This window comes from Pan paniscus, chromosome 9 (assembly GCF_029289425.2).
Source record: "Pan paniscus chromosome 9, NHGRI_mPanPan1-v2.0_pri, whole genome shotgun sequence".
Lineage (NCBI taxonomy): Eukaryota > Metazoa > Chordata > Mammalia > Primates > Hominidae > Pan > Pan paniscus.
This window is the reverse complement of record NC_073258.2, coordinates 85,014,070-85,034,445: the sequence shown is the minus strand read 5'-3', so window position 1 is coordinate 85,034,445 and position 20,376 is coordinate 85,014,070. Positions and strand designations below refer to the sequence as shown.

General features: G+C 37.0%; 1 protein-coding gene across 19 annotated transcripts in view; it reads left to right on the top strand.

Moving 5' to 3' along the window:
• The window catches only part of DLG2 (discs large MAGUK scaffold protein 2), a 2,166,992-nt gene that overhangs the window by 1,517,157 nt on the left and 629,459 nt on the right, over positions 1 to 20,376 (top strand). For all 19 annotated transcript variants that reach the window (XM_034934113.3, XM_063608698.1, XM_055093779.2 and 16 more), the window contains one exon: positions 6,185 to 6,309. In XM_034934113.3, the coding sequence (XP_034790004.1) occupies positions 6,185 to 6,309 (125 nt within the window). The remainder of the gene's footprint in view (positions 1 to 6,184; positions 6,310 to 20,376) is intronic.

Here is a 20,376-nt window from a genome sequence, read left to right as displayed (position 1 = left end):
AAATGCATTAATCCATACTTGTTGGATCAATAAATAAGGCATGAATTAAAGAATACATTGTTTGACATCTGTTCTCCCTTACTGTCCTCAAACTCGTAAGGACCCTTTAAACAGTGCTATGCATCAAACCAAAGGAATTGAACTAACATTGCTTGATCATCACCCATGTGCTGTGCTTAGCACTTGCTGGTGCCTGTGTCATTTGAATTCATCTCATTATCTCCATTTGACAGATGATGAAACTAGACTCAAAGTCTAGTTTCAAAATGTATCCAATACAGATGTCAATGGCAGAGCCAGTGTGCAAACCCAGGTTAAAACGACCCAGATCTATGTTTTTCCACTAAACCGTATCACTTTATTAGAAATGTTTTGAAATATTTTCATGATACTGATAGAAGTTTAAATCTTTTCCAAAAATCCAATGAAGTGGTTCCTTATAACTAAAATTTGTATTACTTCCCTACCATTGCATTAGTTTTTGAACTCAGAAGAGACAATGTGATATAATGGAAAGAAAATAGTAATTGAAGTCTGAGAAATCTGCTTTTAAATCTGAATTCACTATTTTCTTGCTTTACGTCTGTAAGTAAGTTACTTCACTCCTTTCAGCCTCAGTTTTTGTTTGTTTGCTTGTTGTTTGTTTTTCATTCTAATATATAAAAAGAGAATAATACAATCTACCACATAGGAAATTGTAAGAAACATAGATTAGTGTTTAGCATAGAATAAGCATGCAATAAATGTTAGTTCCCTTAATAATGCTTTTAGTATTTTACTAGGGGCTTTATAATTTTTTAAAATCTCCTTCTTATGTAGTTTAAATTATTTAAGCAATTTTACTATTATTAATTAAAGTTAATAATTTTCTTGTTAAAATTAAGTCATTTTAAATGTCTTCAGTGGCAATCATACTGTAATTAAAATGTCACCTTTTTCTTACATTTATATAATCAACATTTTCCATTTTTATTAACAGCACTAAAATTTTATTTTTTATTTATAACTTTTAGATTCTGGGGGTTCATGTGCACATTTATTAAAAAGTTATATCATGTGGTGCTGAGGTTTGGAATACAATTGAACCTATCACCTAACAAGTGAGCATAGTACCAGATAGGTAGTTTTTTAACCTTTTTCCCTTTCCCTCCTTCTTCCCTCTTATATTTCCCAGTGTCTATTGTCCCCATCTTTATGTTCATGTGTACCCAATGTTTAGCTCCCATTTATAAGTGAGAATATGCAGTGTTTGGTTTTCTGTTTCTGCATTACTTAGTTTAATGGCCTCCAGCTGCATCCACATTACTGCAAAGGATATGATTTTATTCCTTTTTTATGGCTGTGTAGTATTCCATGCTATATATGTAGCACATTTTCTTTTAGTCCACCATTGATGGTCACCTGGGTTAATTCCATGTCTTTATTATTGAAAAGCACTACAATTTTAATGACTCCAAACTATCCCCACATTCAGATAAATGTACCACAATATTTTAACCATTTCTCCATGATATGGATGTCAGTTTTCAGTTGTGTTTTTTTAACACTAGAAAAATAATGCAACAAACCTTGAACACAAATCTTTTCATGTTTCTCTGATTATTTCTTTAGGATAAAATCCTAGAATCGAATGATCAGATCAAACAGTATTTTAAAGTAGAAAAATTCTAAAAATCAAAAAAACTCATTGTCGGTAGAACATTGTATATAAATGAATGTGATTATAATATTACTGCTTATTTTCCTCTTTTTTTATTATATATAACCCCATTTTGAGAGAAATTTTCATTTGGGAAATAAACTTTTAATAAAAGTGGGGCTTTCCCAGAGACATTATATTTATATTTGTAAAATGTATTTTTTTTTTTGGTGGATTCTCTGTCTGAGAGGAGATGGTGTGCAGTACATGAAACAAGAAGTGTCATTTGGCTAGAAAATGGGTTTGTGCTCGTGGGGAAGAGTCAGAAAATGTGAACAATTAAGAGAAAGAATGGTCCATGTCAGTGACATTCATCTGTCATGGAATCTTCCCAACTGCAAGGACACAGCAGCCCACCCAGAACCCTTTACAGGGTCTGCCCTTACCAGCATGGCACCTTGAAGTTTCCATTGACTGCATCAGGGATCAACACTCGGTTAATTAGTCACAATTTTCAGGATCTAAGAGTGTCAACCAGGGGTCTGCCTGTTCACATGGAGAGATTGCTGCTCAGAGAAGAGAGGAGCTGAGATCTGTCCCTGCAGCTGGCAGGCTTTGGGACAATTGTCAGGGGATTGAAGTGATTCAGCCATAGAGAGCAGCAGGCAGCAATTTAACTGACACTTTTGCATCTGTCCCTCTCTCTGCTAAATGCTGCTGGCTGGTAGCAAAGACTTAAAAGGGAAGGCTGGAAGAGAACAATAAAGGGAGGTGAAAGCTCTTTAAATCATTTCCTTAGCTGAATTCAGATGAATCTCTTGTAAAGAACCATGATGACTGCCCAGACCCAGCTGGTAGACTAGTTTTAATTGAAACACAAAAGCTTTCAGGGATGCTTTGGGACCAGAAACACAGGGCAAGTTACATTCTGTCTCTACCTACCTAGTTTCCACTGTGAATTTCCTAAATATATTCATTCTTTTCCTCAGAGTGGGTCTGGGGACAGGGGAATGTATATTAGAAAATGCCAGAGCCACAGTTTTCTCCATATTGTAGTCAATTCAAAAGAAAAATAGTGGTTAAATGTTTCTAGGTTGTTATCCAAGCCATTATTTCAAAGACATATTGATTCACAGACTAAGTTTCAAGAATTTGACAGTGATCTACTTCCCCCACTAAATGTCCCTAAAACATCCCCTTTTCTCTGTTGGCAAGAGCAGACTTCCTATATCTAGCCAGAGTCCCAAAAGAATCCTTTAAAATCATCCAGTTTAACCTTTCAATAAATGCCTGGGTCCTTCACGCCCAGTGACTAGCCAAATACCTCCTGAGTGAAGGATCCTCTATCCCTTACAGAGTAGTGCATCTCCAATCTGAACAGTTGTATCTTATTAGTCAGCCTTTAGCTGCACCACAGTTTGAATGCCTGAGCTTTCTACTTTTTTATTCTTGTAATGACATAGAGCAAAATGGCTTCTACTTCCATATTGTATTCCTTAACACATTGTAGATTTCTATTGTGGCCTTTTTGAGTCTTCCTGTTAGGGCACAAACATTCTCAGTAGGCTTGTTTTTCTGTTATTTCATTCATCAAGTATTTATTGTCAATACTATGTGCTAGACGAGGCTCCAAAAAAACAAAGATGAATACTACACAGTTCCTGCCTTCTACAAGCCCAGTTTAAAGGAAAGACAGACTCAGAAACAGACAACTACAAAATAACACAATGCATAATGTAAGTAAGCATAAAAGCCTGCAAAAACACAGAAATGTGATCTATCTAGAGAAGGGTTGGGTGATAATTTAGTATTAACTTGAGCAGACACCATCTGAGCCACATCTTCAAAAATGCGAAGAATTGAAATAGTCAAGAAGGCGATGTGAAGTTTCTGGTAGAGAAAACAGCATAAATAAACACCAATAGATGAATTATAGTGAGGTCTGTGCAGTAAAGAGCCTGCAGTTCACTTCATTGTTCCTGGGGGGTAAAGTGTGAAGCTGGAAATAAAGTTGACAAGGTTAAGAGTTAGATCACGAATATCTTTCTCACATGACAAAGTTTTGAATACCCTCTCCAAACATGTTGACAGTATCAGGAGAAAGCATTTGAGTATCTCCCAATCTCTGCTTGCCTCCTTCCCTACTCTCATTAATCAACACATTATTATCCCTGAGATGCTAACTACAGTGAGACCAATACACTCTAGTTGATGTACTTAGAGCTTGACCCAAATTACATTGAAAATACTCATCCTCCCATTTTTTCTTTCCCAAACCTCTGGATCTTAGAGAACTGCCTCATTAAGTCCCCTAAACACTATCTCCATGGCTACATACTTGACAGTGCAGTTGAGGTTATACAGTACGTGAAATATACTGATCACTAGATGCCAGAGTATTAGTGCTTTTTTTGCTATGCTTTGAATATCCATGAAGGCAGAAACCATCTGGCCTTAACCTCTGCAGTCTTAGTTTAGAGTCAGTTGCATACAAAATGCTCAACCAATACTAACACAGTCATTTGGTGTCAGTAAGTATTTAAAATCCAAAATGGTTTCTCGTACACTCTGCTCTTGTAAATTTCATGATTAAGGTACATCTATCCAATTCTTCTTGCTTTCTTTGTTCCAACTTTATTGTCTGTTCCTTGGGTGTGGCATACCCTTTCTCACCTAAGGGCTTTTACGCAAGTTCTTCCCTCTATGTCAAAATGTTCTTCTCTATGTCACCAAGTCACTGTGTTTGGTTCTCTTACCCACTCCTACACTCTGCATTTCCCCTTCATGTGCCTTATAAACTGACATACTTACTCCTGTAGCTCCAGGGCTTAGTCTAGTGCCAGGTACAGAGGTGGTGTTTAATAAATATTAAATAAATTCATGATTATATGAGTGCGAGTAAGTAATAACTCTGTTCAGTGAACACTGGACTTTTTCAAAGAGCAAACAGAATTAGAGAAAACATCAGAAGTATAAACACATGAGATTTTAGTTGCCATAGCTGAATTATTCATTTCACCCTTTCAACATATGTAATAAATATACAATTGTAAAAACAACCCTCTGGAAATCAGTTTTATAAATTTAGTCAATAAGAATTGCTAAACATTACCTTGACATTTGCAGTGGTATAGGTATCAAGTTATAGCTGATCTTATCTTGACATTGAACCTTTCTGACTAATCAAGCACCCTAATTACTTTTTCTGAAATAACTACTGAATTCATAGTCCTCATCTCTTTTTACCCAAGAGTGGAAATTAATCAAATGATCATAAATTTAGTAAGCTATATTTGTTGTAAGAATATGTAGAGAAATTTAATATCCAGTGACAAGGGACTGGTTAAATAAGTAATATGTGACCTTGATGAAACATGACGAATAATTATAAAGACTGCCTAGCTATACAGAAAGGGCTTAAAATATAATGTGATTTGGAAAAAATTACAACACAACCATGAAAACAGATGTAGCTGTGGAGATGGGAGATGGGGAGTAAAGGAGACTATAGAAATAAGAAATAAATAATATGGTTTGTGGATTTGGGGGGACTTTTAATTATGCCTTACATACAAATTTTAGAAAGATATATATATCCTTTAGAGAGAGAGATATATATATCCTTTATATATATATCTCTTTAGATATATATATCTCTTTAGATATATATATCTCTCTTTAGATATATATATCTCTCTTTAGATATATATATCTCTCTTTAGATATATATATATCTCTTTAGATATATATATATCTCTTTAGATATATATATCTCTTTAGAGATATATATCCTTATATATATCTCTTTAGAAAGAGATGTATGTATATATATGTATATATGTATATATATATACACACCCACAGGATATCAGTTACTATAATCTACAGGAGTAAGTGTAAAGGCTTTATTAGAATACAAGCTACTCAGATTTACATGCTGCTGCACTATTGCATGCCTTTTCTATTGCTATTGCAAATTAAAGCCTGTTTATTGTTCAAAAGTATCTCTCATGTATTATGATTCTAGAAGGGGGCCTTGTCTTCTGAAGTGGAAGTTTTCTTTACTTAGAAACACATTATTTGACAGATAAGTGATGTTAGAACAACAATACCAGAAATAAGAAAATGAAACATTCAAGTTCACTCTTCTATTAAATCAAATTCTTTCATGTAACTTTTTTCTTCCTCTTTCATATAAATGTATAATTTTTACAGTTGACACTCTAATGATTCTTTGTATTTTTTCATTTTACACAATTTGTAAGTTTTTATTTCCTGCTTCATAAATGTGATTTTAATTGCTGCATAAAGGAAGCAATTTTTAAAAGAAAAATATAATGCTCTTGCATTCTTACAGTGCAGGAATAAACCTCAGTGTTTTTCCTGACCTTCCTTTGTCTGCTAACCGTGCACTTTATGATTTAGCATACAAGACTGTTGTCACCTGATTTCCATTTGAGTAGTAACATGATAATGCAGAGTGCAAGAGGAACTAGGTTTTAGGTGACAGACACATCATTTAATATCTGCTTTTTGTTTCTACAGGGGAATTCTGGCCTGGGATTCAGTATTGCTGGGGGGACAGATAATCCCCACATTGGAGATGACCCTGGCATATTTATTACGAAGATTATACCAGGAGGTGCTGCAGCAGAGGATGGCAGACTCAGGTAAAGATCTGAAACATTAGAATGATTTTGAAAGTAAATCTGCTGCATCAATGAGACACATTTGTACCTTTGAAGAATAATAATTCTACAAAAGTTCTGTACTTGAAAGAGATTTTTAAGGCAAGCTTCCTGAAATGACTTTGCAGATCTTTTGCTACTGATTGAATTTCAATAGTGTTTGATTTGTGTTCGTTGGTAGCTACCACATTGAACATTGGGCCAGGCACTGTGAGGAGGGGATGAAGATAAATCTTTTGTTTGGATGAGGCCTTCAGTCTAGTTGGAAAGAACATAAATATGAACTAGTGGGCAAATAATATAATTATCAAAAAGATATACTATAAGTAGCATTAGCAAGTAAAGCAACGTTGTAGATATTGTATGTATTCTCATATTCAGCAACCATTTATAGGGCTTTCTCTAGGTGTTTAGAGAGGGGAAAAGAGTCTAAAAAAACCATTCCCTGGGAAGGTTTCCTCTGAGTCTTCACTAACCCTACAAATCTAAGTGGGAACACAGAGAAAAGAACAAGTTGTCCCTCAGAAAAAAAGGGAAAGCAGCTTCATTTGGATGAAGAGCACAGGATGGCCTGGCTCAGTGGCTCATGCCTATAATCCCAGCACTTTGAGAGGCCAAGGCAGATGGATCACTTGAGGTCAGAAGTTTGAGACCAGCCTGGCCAGCATAGCAAAACCCCATCTCTATTAAAAATACAAAAAGTAGCTGGGCATGGTGGTGGGTACCTGTAATCCCAGCTACTCTGGTGGCTGAGGCAGGAGAATGGCTTGAACTTGATCCCAGTGAACCGAGATCATGCCACTGCACTCCCGCCTGGGTGACAGAGTGAGTCCATGTCTCAAAAAGCAAAAAAAAAAAAAAAAAAAAAGGCACATGGTGAGTTTAGGTTGGTGGAGGGAGTGCAGCCAGGAACTTCTCAGTGATAGAGAGTAGTAGCTGCTTGAGCTGGGCTACTTTCTTTAAGGAACTTAATTGTGGGAAATAAGAGTTACCCTCATGGGGTAAATAACATAAAATGCTATGGGATCAAAACCTTAGCTAAAAGGCACTATAGGTTGGAAAAATTAGGAGAGATTTTTCAGGAAGAATAACATGCCCTAATGTCACTTTTAGCACCCCTACTAGGTTGTAAATCCCCTCAGGCCAAGCAGTTACATATGTATAAGTGGCTCAATTAACTCTTGCTGAAGAAATGAATTTTTGAATAAGTAAATAAATAAAGTGGAGAAGAGGGAGAAGTGAAAATTATTGTGGGAGGTAAGATAGGAAGGATATGTGAAATACAAAATATTTATGACACTTGTTAATGACTGTAAGGAAGAGTTTATTCAAGAGGGTTCACTGCAATGGAGATTTTGCAGTAGAAGAGAGTGATTGGTCTTAACTCTGAATACAGAAAGCATAAGTGAAGATGTATAGCCAAAGAGCTGTGGAGTGGGGGGTGGCAGTTAGTGCATGGAAAATTACTGAGAGAAAACGTCAAGGGTAAGGGGAATTCTGGCTAAAGGGACTTGGCAGGATTCTTGTTGAAGGCAGGCCAAGCTGATAAATTATCAAGGGTATGGGATAAGGAATTTGATCGGATACCAAGGGAGAGAAATTTTTCATAAACTGACTCAGCAGGATTCTTGGTAAAACTGGGCTAACGAGGCCAAATAAAAAGCCTAAGGTCAAAGCCTAATTGAGAATAGGACCCAGAGAAGCCTGACTCAAATTTAATCAAGGACAGAGTCTTATTAAATAAAGCAAGTGAAGTCCTGTAGGTAAGAATGACTTTAGCGTGCATGGAGCCACATTGAGGACTGTGACTTAAGGAGCAGAAATGTAAGCTTCATAGCACTTCCTCAGTCTGCTTTTTCATTAAGCTTATAAGCTACTTTGCTGTTTTTCTTATGAATCAACCAAAGATACTTTTATTCCTTATCCAGTTTTTCTGATGTAGTGATTACTTTTGACAGCTGCATGTTTACAGCTTGATGAAGAGAATCACTTTTTTTTTTTTCAGGTAAATGTGCATCTTTTTTCAACAAAAAAGATACTCCCACATGAAATAAGCTTTTTGACAACAGAATTTTTAAGCTGAATTAACTAAATTAATTTCTGAATGAGGACATATCCCCACTAGAGTGAAAGGTTTGAAAAAGATGCTGTGTAATTCTATGAGTCATCGTGGGGATTCTGTTTGCTAACACTGGACCCTAAAGAAGCTCTATTTTTAAAGTTTAGAAATAGACTTGTTAGAGGATAATTTAGAAATTATCTCTAAATTATCATTATGGCGGGCCATAATCATAATTTTTCACCACTCTGTTTAGCTACAAGATGGGGAGAACCTCCACCCTTTAACCAAATTCTGGCTCTAAGCTTGAAATCGATTTTATGTTATATGTTTGCTCTACAATTAAGAATGAAAAGTGATATCTCTGAGAATGCCAGCATTCTTTGCCTGCAAACATGGTGGCAGCCCCATGCCTACAGAGGTAAAGCAAAGTTCTGCTGTGCTAGAAACTTCATTCATTCATAGTTGAAAAGATAATATTGATAATGAAAGCTAACATTTCTTGAGATTTTATCATGTGCAGGACATTGTGCTAAGATACAGAGATGTCAGTTGTAGACACACACACACACACACACACACACACAATCTTCTACTTCAGTAGCCATATAAGTAGGTACTATTATTGTGGCCATAATAATAAGGATTCAGAAAATTAAGGCTTAATGATTTTAAGATCACCCAGCTAGCTTTGACCACATTAAAAATCCAGTTCTGAATGTCGCTTAGGTATTCTCTAAACTCTCATGTGTTGGTAGAATTCCTACATCATGTGGTCTCTGCCTAAAAACCCCCAAAGGTAAAGCTTTCACAATGTTAAGAGGTAATTCTGAACATAACAGAGTTTGCTGTTTTTCTATTGAGCCACGATTTCCCTTTTTTTGGCCTCTACCCATTGGTCTTTATTTTGGCTTCCTGGAGCCAGGGCCATGGCCTATGACTGTGTATATGAATATTGCCCACTAAGGTTGTACAATAAACAACCTGCAAAACTTGGTACAGTGCTTCTAACTAGAGCAACAAAATTCACCTTCTCCCCAATCCGCATTACAGCCTTTGCCTATGTGAAGACAGCTAATAAGTATAATTTTCAGTATTTGGCAGTTGGTCTAGTCCAAGACATACATTTTATAGAGTGGGATTCTGCAGCTCAGAGGAGTGACTTATCCTGAGGCATAAATCATTTGGGGATCCTATTTAACTAAAATCCAAACGTCCTGACTCAAATAATTAAGATTATTAGGTAGCGCTAAGAGACAGTAACACCAACGCCTCAACTAAGTCAGACTAAGTCTTTTCTCAGCGTGACAGGAACACTGAGGTTGGACCAACAAGCCATGAGGAGTATGTTTTATCTCACCATTAGTCCTTAAGGACATGGGAGAAGGACATTGTAATTAGCTCTGGAAAGATGTGGGTTCTAACTTCTGTATGTAACACAATTGACCTTGGACACAAGTTAAACTCACTTAATAGCTATTTTCTCATTTGTAAAGTGGTGACAATAATACCTACTTCACTGAGATGTTCTGAGGTGAGATAACCGAACTCCTTAGCTATGGCAGGCACATAATTGGTGCTCAATAAATTTTACCACCGTTTTCCCCTTTCTCCTTACCTTCCCTCTCTGTCTCTAAGCAGTTTTTCCTCTCCTCTTGCCTCTGTTCCTTTTCTTCTCTATCCCCTTTCCTATTATACCTTCTACGTTTCCTTCTGCAGTCTCCTTTCACCCTCTATGTTCTTCCCTAAGTTTCCTGTCCCTATTTTTCACATACTTTTTTTTCTCTTGGTCATAACATGGAATTAAAGACCATTTTTAAAAAATAGGTATGGTGCAAAAAACGGTTCTATACTTCTATTCTCAAGTTTATAATGTAAGCCACTGAATCTGCTATGTTTCCTTTGCTTAAAAAAAACCCCTATAAATTAAACATAGTTTTCTTTTAGGTAAACAAATCCTTTGGTGTTTCCTTTGAGTTAGAGACACTTAAATTTCTTTAAAATGTACCTTTGCATTATAAATTGCTATGGCCTTAATATTTGTATCCTCCCAAAATTCATCTGTTGAAAGCTAATCCCCAATGTAATGATATCAGGAGGTGGGGCCTTTGAGAGATGATTAGGTTCTGAAGGTGGAGTACTCCTGCATGTCTTTGTAAAAGAAGCCCTGGCTTATATTAGTGCCCTCATAAAAGCTTCCTTGCCCCTTCCTTTATGTGAGGACATATCTAGAAGGCATTATCTATGAACCAGGAAGAGGGCCATCACTAGACATCAAATCTGCCAGTGCCTTGGTTTATAGGCCATTTAGTTTATGATATTTTATTTTATAATAGCCCAACAGACTAAGACATAAATTATATTTTTGACAGTTAAATAACACTAACATTTACAGAGAAACTAAGGTCCACAGAAATAAGGTGATGGGTTTGCTCCAAGGAGAGTAGTAAATCTGAACTCTAAATTAGTGGTTATGTAATAATCAGATCAATAATAATAATCCTAATAATAAAGACCAACACAGTGCTTACAATGTGCCAAGTCATTTTCTGGCACATTAGCTCATTTAAAGTGTTAAATGACTCAATAAAATTCATACTATTATTTATTATCCATTTTTCAGATAAGAAAATTGAGGAACTGGTAGGTTAAGCAACTTCCCTAAGTTTGTACTGCTAGTAAATATTGGAGCCAGGATTTGAATGTAAGCAGTTTGACTCCAGTGTCCATGTTTTTATCTTCTAAGCTATAATGCAGAAAAACAACAACGACGCTTAAAAGATCCACTGTGGTAAGCATCATTCTAAATGCCACTCACGGATAGGCGCGATGGCTCATGCCTGTAATCCCAGCACTTCGGGAGGCTGAGGTAGGTGGATCACTTGAGATCAAGAGTTCAAAACCAGCCTGGCCAACGTGGTAAAACCCCATCTCTACTAAAAATACAAAAATTAGCGGGGTGTTGTGGTGGGCGCCTGTAATCCCAGCTACTCAGGAGGCTGAGGCAGGAGAATGGCTTCAACCAGGGAGGCAGAGGTTGCAGTAAGCTGAGATCGTACCACTGCACTCCAGCCTGGGCAACAGAGCGAGACCCCATCTCAAAATAAATAAAAATAAAAATAAAAATGCCACTCCCCAAGATTCTATACCATAATCCATAGAACCTGTGACTATGACGAGATGTCACTCTTATGATTTTTATATGGTATAATTTACCTTAAAATAGGGAGAGTATACATGTGAACCTGGTCTAATTACATGAGCCCTTAAAAGTGGAGACTTTTCTCAGGCTGGTGGCAGAAGTTAAAGATGTGTGATGTACTTGACACGTTGTTGCTGGATTGAAAATGAAGGAGGCCATGTGAGAAAGAATGAGAATGGCCTCTAGGAGCAGACAGAGGCCCCCAGGCTGACAGCCAACAATGAAGCAGGGACCTCAGTCCCACCAACTCAAGGAACTGAATTCTGACACAACCACATGAGCTCGGAAGAAGACCCTGAACCTTGAGATGAGAATGCAGCTCAGCTGACATCTTGATACAGCCTTGTGAGAACTTAAGCAGAGATTCTGGCCACGCTGTGCTAGACTTATGACATACACCAATAGTGAGCTAATAAATAGAAATAGTTTCAAGTTGGTAAGTGTGTAAGTGTGTGTGTGGTAATTTTCTTTCTTTCTTTCTTTCTTTCTTTCTTTTTTTTTGACAGAGACTCACTCTGTCGCCCAGGCTGGAGTGCAGTGGCGCAATCTCGGCTCACTGCCACCTCCACCTTCTGGGTTCAAGCGATTCTTCTGCCTCAGCCTCTTGAGTAGCTGGGACTGCAGGTGCCCGCCACCACACCCAGCTAATTTTTGTATTTTTAGTAGAATCAGTGTTTCACCATGTTGGCCAGGCTTGTCTCGAACTCCTGACCTTGTGATCCGCCCACCTCAGCCTCCCAAAGTGCTGGGATTACAGGTGTGAGCCACCGTACCCAGCCGGTTTGTGGTAATTTTCTAGGAAACAATTCTAGGAACCCTGGAATAATTATGAAAAACCTTCCTGCGTGTGCGAAATCATAGCCAATATAAAGTGACAGTGCAGACTAAAGGCACAGATAAAGTGAGAAGTGACTTCCTCCCTAAGTAGATCAGACTTCAAATCAAGCTCCAGTCTTAGTTGTTCTTTCTCCTGAAAGAAGAACTTCTCATAAAAGAGATATAGGAGAAAGAACACAATATTTGGAGTCAAAGACCAAGGTTTCAGGTACTACTTCCTAGCTATGTGACTTTGGGCCCCTTTTTAAGCTCTATGTTCTTCAGTTTCCTCACTGGTACATTGGAGATAGGAACATATATCTCAAGAAGGTATAGTAAGATTACATGAAATAGTGTTTGTAAAGGAATTAGGTAAAAGGCAAGGCCTGCAATACAACTCTGTTATCTACAGAGCCAGCTATTTAGCAGACTGCTGAACCTCAGCCACAAGTCTGTGGCAGCCAGGGATGGACAGTGTGGTAGGCAAAATTCTAAGATGCCCCCTAATAACCTACATCCCTTTCCTTTGAATGTGGACAGGACCTGTGAATATGATCAGATTGAATTCCATGATTATGCTACTTTATATGGCAAAAGGGACTTCACAGATGTAATTAAGTCCCCTAATCATTTGACTTTGATTTCATCAAAATGGAGATTATCCTGATTCAGACTGACCCATGTAATGAGACTTTTAAAAACAGAGAGATTCTCTTACTGGCATGGATGAAGCAAACTTCCATGTTGTTAAAGAACCTATGGGGGGCTGTGTAGTGAGGACCTAAAGGCATCCTTTAGGTACTAAGTAAGTCCCCAGGCTACAGCTAGCAAGATAGAAGACATCAGACATACAGTCACAAGGAATTGATTTCTGCAGATTGCTACATGAGCTTATAAGAGAACCCCAAGTTCCCAAAATGAATACAGTCCAGCTGACACATCAGTGCATGCAGCCTCGTGATACCAAAGTAGAGGACTCCTCTGAGTCACGTCTAGATTCCTGACCTGCTGAAATTCTGAGATAATAAGTATATGTTGTCTTAAACTGATTAATTTGTGGTAAATTGTCATGTAACAACAAGAAACTAATATAGACATATAAATTCTGGACCCAAAAATTCCCTTAAACTGGGCTGCAGAGTAGCTTGCTGTTGCAGGTCTCCGGTAACACTGTCACACCCAAAACTTCAGAAACACTGATCAGGGCTCGTGACTGGACTTGGGACTTTCTAATACCTAAAGGCAAGAGGCCAAAGCACAATCAATCAAAAGCAAGAGGTGGACCCACGCCAGTAAAAGGGAGGAATCTAGTCCCTCGGGTGGAGGGACAGCAGAGTTGGAGACTGAGACCTGTTTTACATCTACTGGCTGGAGATGTGAATCTGAGCTGGAGTGAGGGAGACAGCCAGAAACTGCAGGGAAAATGTGAGATGAGGGCTAAGTCAAGAGGCAAGGCAAGAAGAGCACATGGTGGTTTAGATGAATTTCTCTGAACAGTGACCATTTTCTGATAGAACTTCTTTTTAAATAGAACTTTTTGGGTATGTGTGTTTATGGCCGTGATATTTGTCCTTTGTGTAATAAATATAAAATAAAGAAGAGTAGACAAAGACTAAGCAAAACACAGCACTTTCGTTTTTGCACTACACAAAGCTAATCACTAGTAACATTTTTGTACATGTCTTTCTGATATTTTTTGCCTTTTAAACTTAGTTTAGATCATACTCTATATGATATTTAATTTTTGTTTAACTTCGCTTAACCTTAGTTCAGGGACCTTTCCCTGTATCAATAAAAAAGCCTTTGCAAATAATTTAATTGCTATTAAGTAGCATATTTAGCCATTCACATTGTTCGGAATTTATTTTCAGTTTATGAGCATTTTAAATATATGGACATCTTTTGGAAAACATTATTAACCTTGTACCTCTTTATTTCCTTAGGATATATTTCTACTATAGAATTTCTGAACCTGATAGAATGAACATTTTAAAACCTTTTGATGCATGTTACCAAATTTCTTTCCAGAAATATTCTACCAAATTTTACTTTTACCAACAATGTTGGAGAGGTCCTACTTTGCAATATGTTGTCAGTGTTGCATGTGGTTTCACATATGTAATTTTGGCATACACGTATGTCCAAGGCAAACAATGGTATATTTCCCTGCTTTGCTTTGCATTTACTTGATTAAGAGTAAGATGAAACTTTTAAAAAATGTTACTCGTCATTTGTGTTTTGTCTTCTAGAGTAGTCATTAAAATTTGATAGCATTATCTTTTTTTTTTTTTTTTTTTTTTTTGAGATGAAGTCTCACTCTTGCCACGCAGGCTGGAGTGCAATGGTGCGATCTTGGCTCACTGCAACCTCCGCCTCCTGGGTTCAAGCGATTCTCCTGCCTCAGCCTCCTGAGTAGCTGGGATTACAGGCACCTGCTACCACGCCCAGCTAATTTTTGCATTTTTAGTAGAGACGGGGTTTCACCATGTTGGCCAGGATGGTCTTGAACTCCTGACCTCAGGCAATCTACCTGCCTCGGCCTCTCAAAGTGCTGGGATTACAGGCGTGAGCCACCACGCCCGGCCACTGTTACCTATCTTTAAGCAGTATTTGAAAAGAACATTAGGTTTTCTTTCAGAGCAAAATAGATACACATCCATAATATGAAGAATGATTTTTATTTCTTCACTTGTATTTGAATTATAAAAATGCCCTCTGTGTAGTTTGAAGTCCTAGAATTGCCAGAGACCAATATTGATATGTCATCCTGGGGAAGAGCTATCACATGACAGCCTGCACTTGGCAGTGCAGCAATGACATTTTACACAAGAGTGCGTTTATTAAAGGCATCCACAGCACAAAAGCACCATGTAGAAACAGGCAGAAAAGATGGCTGCTTGCCAATTTCCTGACAAGTGACACAATTTAATCTCTTAGCCTTCAGCATAATCATTTCTACTCCCAGAAAAGATATATATATAAAAAAAAGAAGTTTTCTTTTCTTTAAATCCATTGCTTCATTTATTACTTCCGTGTCTGTTTACAGGTAAGGTTGTCTTTGTCCTCATAAAAACCAAGACAACATACATGTTTATTTCAAACAAGAATAATGATTATACTGAGGTTTGACTGTACTGACAAAGTTGAGAGGTCAAGGACGAATGTTTCAAGAATGCAGTTCTTGTGTATAAACAAAAACGTTGTCCTTTGGCTGTCCTTTGACAATTCACTCTTTTGCTTTTTCATTAATGTATATCCACTAACTCACTGATGATTTTAAAATAAGAGCACGATGAGAAAGACAGAAGGGGAGGGGAGGAAAAGGAAACACAGAGAGGGGAGGAAAAGAAGGAAGAAAAATGATTGGTAATCATCAGGAGATGAAGGCTTAGAAATGGAAAAGACAAAGCTCAACTTGGTTTTTTTGTTTGTTTTTTGTTTTCTGTGCAAATGAGAAGCACCAAACAGAGGAAAGGGAGTAACTTCCAGGCATCAGAGTCTGACACTTACTCCCAAGACCCACTTACCAATTGTTTAAGAAAACGAAAGATTTCTAGGAAGTGGAAATAGCATAAGAGATTGCTAAATTCTTAGAGTACCTCTCCATACTGAACTGTCATGAGTTTGGGTGATTGCAAATAAAAAAACCCCACAAGTCACAACATCCAACCTGTCAATTTCCACTGTACCCCAAGTGATTGTTGCACTAAATGACTATGATCATGGTAAATGTTTTATTCAAAGGCAGAGACTTCTAGTGCTTCCAAATCCAAGTAAACATTTATTTCATCATTGTTTTGGGGTCAAAGCAGGATACAAGCCCAGCTGTTGCTCTGAATAGGAAGAACTTCATGAGAAGGGAGACTTTATTACCTAGTATAAATGATACCAGCGCTCTCTTTAGAAAGATGTATGATGCGAATCTCAATGGACTCATTCTTAAGGATTATTTTTTCCATCTCTCCCAACAAAAGTGAAAAGTATTGAAGGGTAACAACCCTCTCTTTTGATTTTCTCTATCCATAATATCAGCCCTAATTGTATTTATAGAGTACTTGGACAAGAAGAAAATCACCTAGCAAGTGGTTCTGTGGTGACTGGCAATCGACAAGTCCCCAACAATTTAGTATTATGTTACACAAGAAAATTTCTATACAAGAAGAATAATTTCAGCTGCACATCTGGTAGAACATCAGGCACCCACAAGTAGTCTTTTGCAGCTGGAGTTTTCCTGTTTCTGTCAACTGCCATATATTCCAATAAAGGAAATCCACCTATGAGTTGACTGAAATATTAATAACTTTGTGGCAAACATGACTCGTTGGATTTTTTTTTTTTTCTCTAGCAAATTCTTTCAAGACTTCTGGATATATACCTGCATAAGAATGTAACTGGCTCCCATCTCACACTGTAGACAAATATTAATTAAATGGGATCATAGACCTACATGTAAGAACTAGAACTATAAAAGCCTTAGAAGAAAATGTAGGAGTAAATCTTTATGATCTTGGCTTAGGAAGTGGTTTCTTTATATGACACAAAAAGCATGAGCAACAAAGAAAAGATAGATAACTTGGAGTTCATCAATTAAAAACTTTTGTGCTTTCAAGGGACACTGTCAAGAAGTTAAAAGATAACCCACATAATGAGAGAAAATACTTGCAAATAATATACCTGATAAACGACTTGTATCCAGAATGTGTAATAAAACTCCTACAACTCAACAATAAGAAGACAACCCAATTTAAAAATGATCAATCATTTAATATTAGTTTTCTATTGCTGCTGTAACACCTTACTACAAACTTAGTGACTTAAAATAATGCGAATTCATTATCCTATAGTTCTGGAGGTCAGAAGTCCAAAATCAGACTCACTGAGATAAACTTGGAATGTTGACAGGGGAACCCCAGAGACTATATGGGATAATTTGTTTCTTTTCCTTTTCCCAACTTCTAAAGGCCATCTGAATCACTTGGCTCATAACCCTTTTCTCCTTCCAACCTTTACTTCCATCATCCTGTCTCTTCATTGACTATGACTCTACTAACTTTTCTTTATAAGGACTCCTATGATTATATTGGACACCCCAGGATAATCCAAGCAAGTCACCTCATCTCAAGATCCTTAACTGAATTACATCTGAAAGGTCTTTTGTGCCATATAAAGTAACATATTCACAGGTTCCAGGCATTGGGACATAAATTTCTTGAGGTGAGGGGCATTATTCAGCCTACCACAAATTTGAATATATATTTCTTCAAATAAGATGTGCAAATGGCCAGTGAGCACATAAAAAGATGTCCAGCATCATTATTCATTGGTGAACAGCAAATCAAAAGTACAGGGAGATACCACTTTATACCCACAAGAATGGCTATAATAAAAAAGATGGACAGTATAAGTGTTGGCAAGGATGTAGAGAATCAGAACCCTCAGCATGCCTGGTGGGATTGTAAAATGGTGCAGCCACTTTAGAAAACAGTCTGGCAGTCCATCTAACAGCTAAAAATAGAATTGCCACACGACCAGTAATTCTACTCCTAGCATATACCCAAGAGAACTGAAAACATATGTCCACACAAAAACTTGTACACTAAGGTTCATAGCACCATTATGCATAACAGCCAAAAACTGGAAACAACCCAAATGTCCATTGATGGGTGAATGGATAAATTGTGTTATATTCAAAAATGGAATACTATTAGCTGAAAAAGGAATAAAGTACTGACAGATGGCACAACATTAATGAAACTTGAAAACATGCTAAGTGAAAGAAGCCAGACAAAAAAGGCCACATATTATACAATTTTATTTACACGAAATTTCTAGAATAGGGAAATCCATGCAAATAGAAGGTGGTTGCCAGGGGCTAGTAATAGATATAAGATTTCTTTTGGGGGTGATGAAAATGTTCTAGGCTGGGCACCATGACTTATGTCTGTAGTCCCAGCACCTTGGGAGGCTAAGGCGGGCAGATTGCTTGAGCACAGGAGTTGGAGGCCAGCCTCTACAACATGGTGAAACCCCATCTCTGCAAAAAATACAAAAATTAGCCAGGTGTGGTGGTGCATGCCTGTAGCCTCAGCTACTTGGGAGGCTAAGGTGGGAGGATCGCTTGAGCCCAGGAGGTTAAGGCTGCAGTGAGCCATGATTGCACTACTACACTCCAGCCAGGGTGACAGAGCAACACCTTGTCTCAAAAAAAAAAAAAGAAAAAGAAAAAGAAAAAGAAAAAACGGAAAGAAAGAAAATGTTTAAAATTACATAGTGCAATTGGACAACTCTGTGACTGTACAAAAAAAACACTGAATTATGCACTTTAAAAGGGCAAATTTTAAAGTATGTGAATTATATCTCAATAAAGATATTACTTTAAAAGTGCCCTGTCATTCTTTTTGGGCATAAATATCCCCATTTACAAATCTAAGAAATTTTTTTCCTAGTTTCAGAAAGCTCACAACTTCTTCATATTGTTGTTCATTTAAAGATACAATTTATTTAAAGTTTTTGAATTCATTCACCAAGTTCTTGAATCTGTTAAAGAAGATCTTTGATTTGTTCTTAAATCTAACCAAGTGGAGAGTACCATTGGTTTGGGGCTCCATGTCTGTATGGTGTAAGTAATCTTTAAACAAGCAAATATCACAAGGTGCTCACATTTTCTAAACAGGTATTTGACCCTGTATTCCAGCTGCTAAAACATCAACATTATATAAAAATTATCTGATAAATAGCATTTCTGTTTTCAAAAGTCAAAACCAAATTATTGATATGCTTTACAATTTAGGGGATTAATTCAGGTTGTGTTTTAGAAGGTCCAATTTTCCAAATATAATCAAGAAAAGAAAGAATGATATATTGATTCCTCACAGAGGAACAATAGGATTGCTAAGATATAGATGGATGATTCATATCCCTTAAGATTGGCTTTATGGGATTCTAAATATTCTGATTTAAGCATAGCCACTGCTTTGTGTATAGGGTGCAATTTCTGGAATTATTTGTAGGTTTATACCTAAACTTCCAGCCCAGACTAAAAGTTAACAAGATGTACTGCTCTAGTGAAGGCAAGAGACATAGGAATCTCTGCCACTAACTAGCTATGAGTCCTTGGAAAGGTTAAAAAAACTTCTTAACTTTAGCATCTCTCTCCGTAAATTGAGTATTATACAGGATCTTGGGGAATTTTCCATTTTAAAATCATATTCTAATTATCTGACATTTGTTGACAGCCTGAGAAGTTCAGAATGCTATTATCATGGCCAGGAAATCAATGCTTTGTTTCAGTTAAACTCAGAGCTCTGAGAAGATCCACTGCTCATTAGATTCATATACCAAAGAGCTGATTGCAGCTTTAAGTGGTGATAAGGCATTTGTTTTTATTTATTTCTAATAGTCTCTTCAGAGACATGTTGTCATTCTAACATTCTGAAACCATATTTTATATTGATTTTAGCAAATAGCTCTTTGCGCTCTAGACAAAAGAAAATGGTTTGAGGGAGGTAGAAAAATATATTTAAATTATTTGCTGAAATTGAATTCAATGGTAATCTTAGATATTTTCAAGAATTGGTTTTTCTGGCAGTTTATAAATTGTGTCATTATTTAGAAAGGTCTAATAATGTGGTAAGCTTTGCACAAGCATCAAGCCACTTCAAATTAGCTTAACAATTAAATGCCCAAATCATAAAGATGTTAGAGCTACTGTCACAGAAAATCAAAGCTGGGAAGTAGTTAAATTGGTAGAAACAGATTTTATTCAGGGACTGTTGCAGTAGAGGAAAAGAGACCTCACTATAAGAAAAATAAGCTCAATTTCAGATACAATATGAACAAATGGGGATTTACAGCCAAGGAGCAGGGTGGAGATCAGTGGACAGAAAATTACTAGGAGGAAACATCAAGAGTAAGGGGGCATTCTTGATCAATTGAACTTACTGAAAGTGGGCCAGAGGGATCAGATATCAAT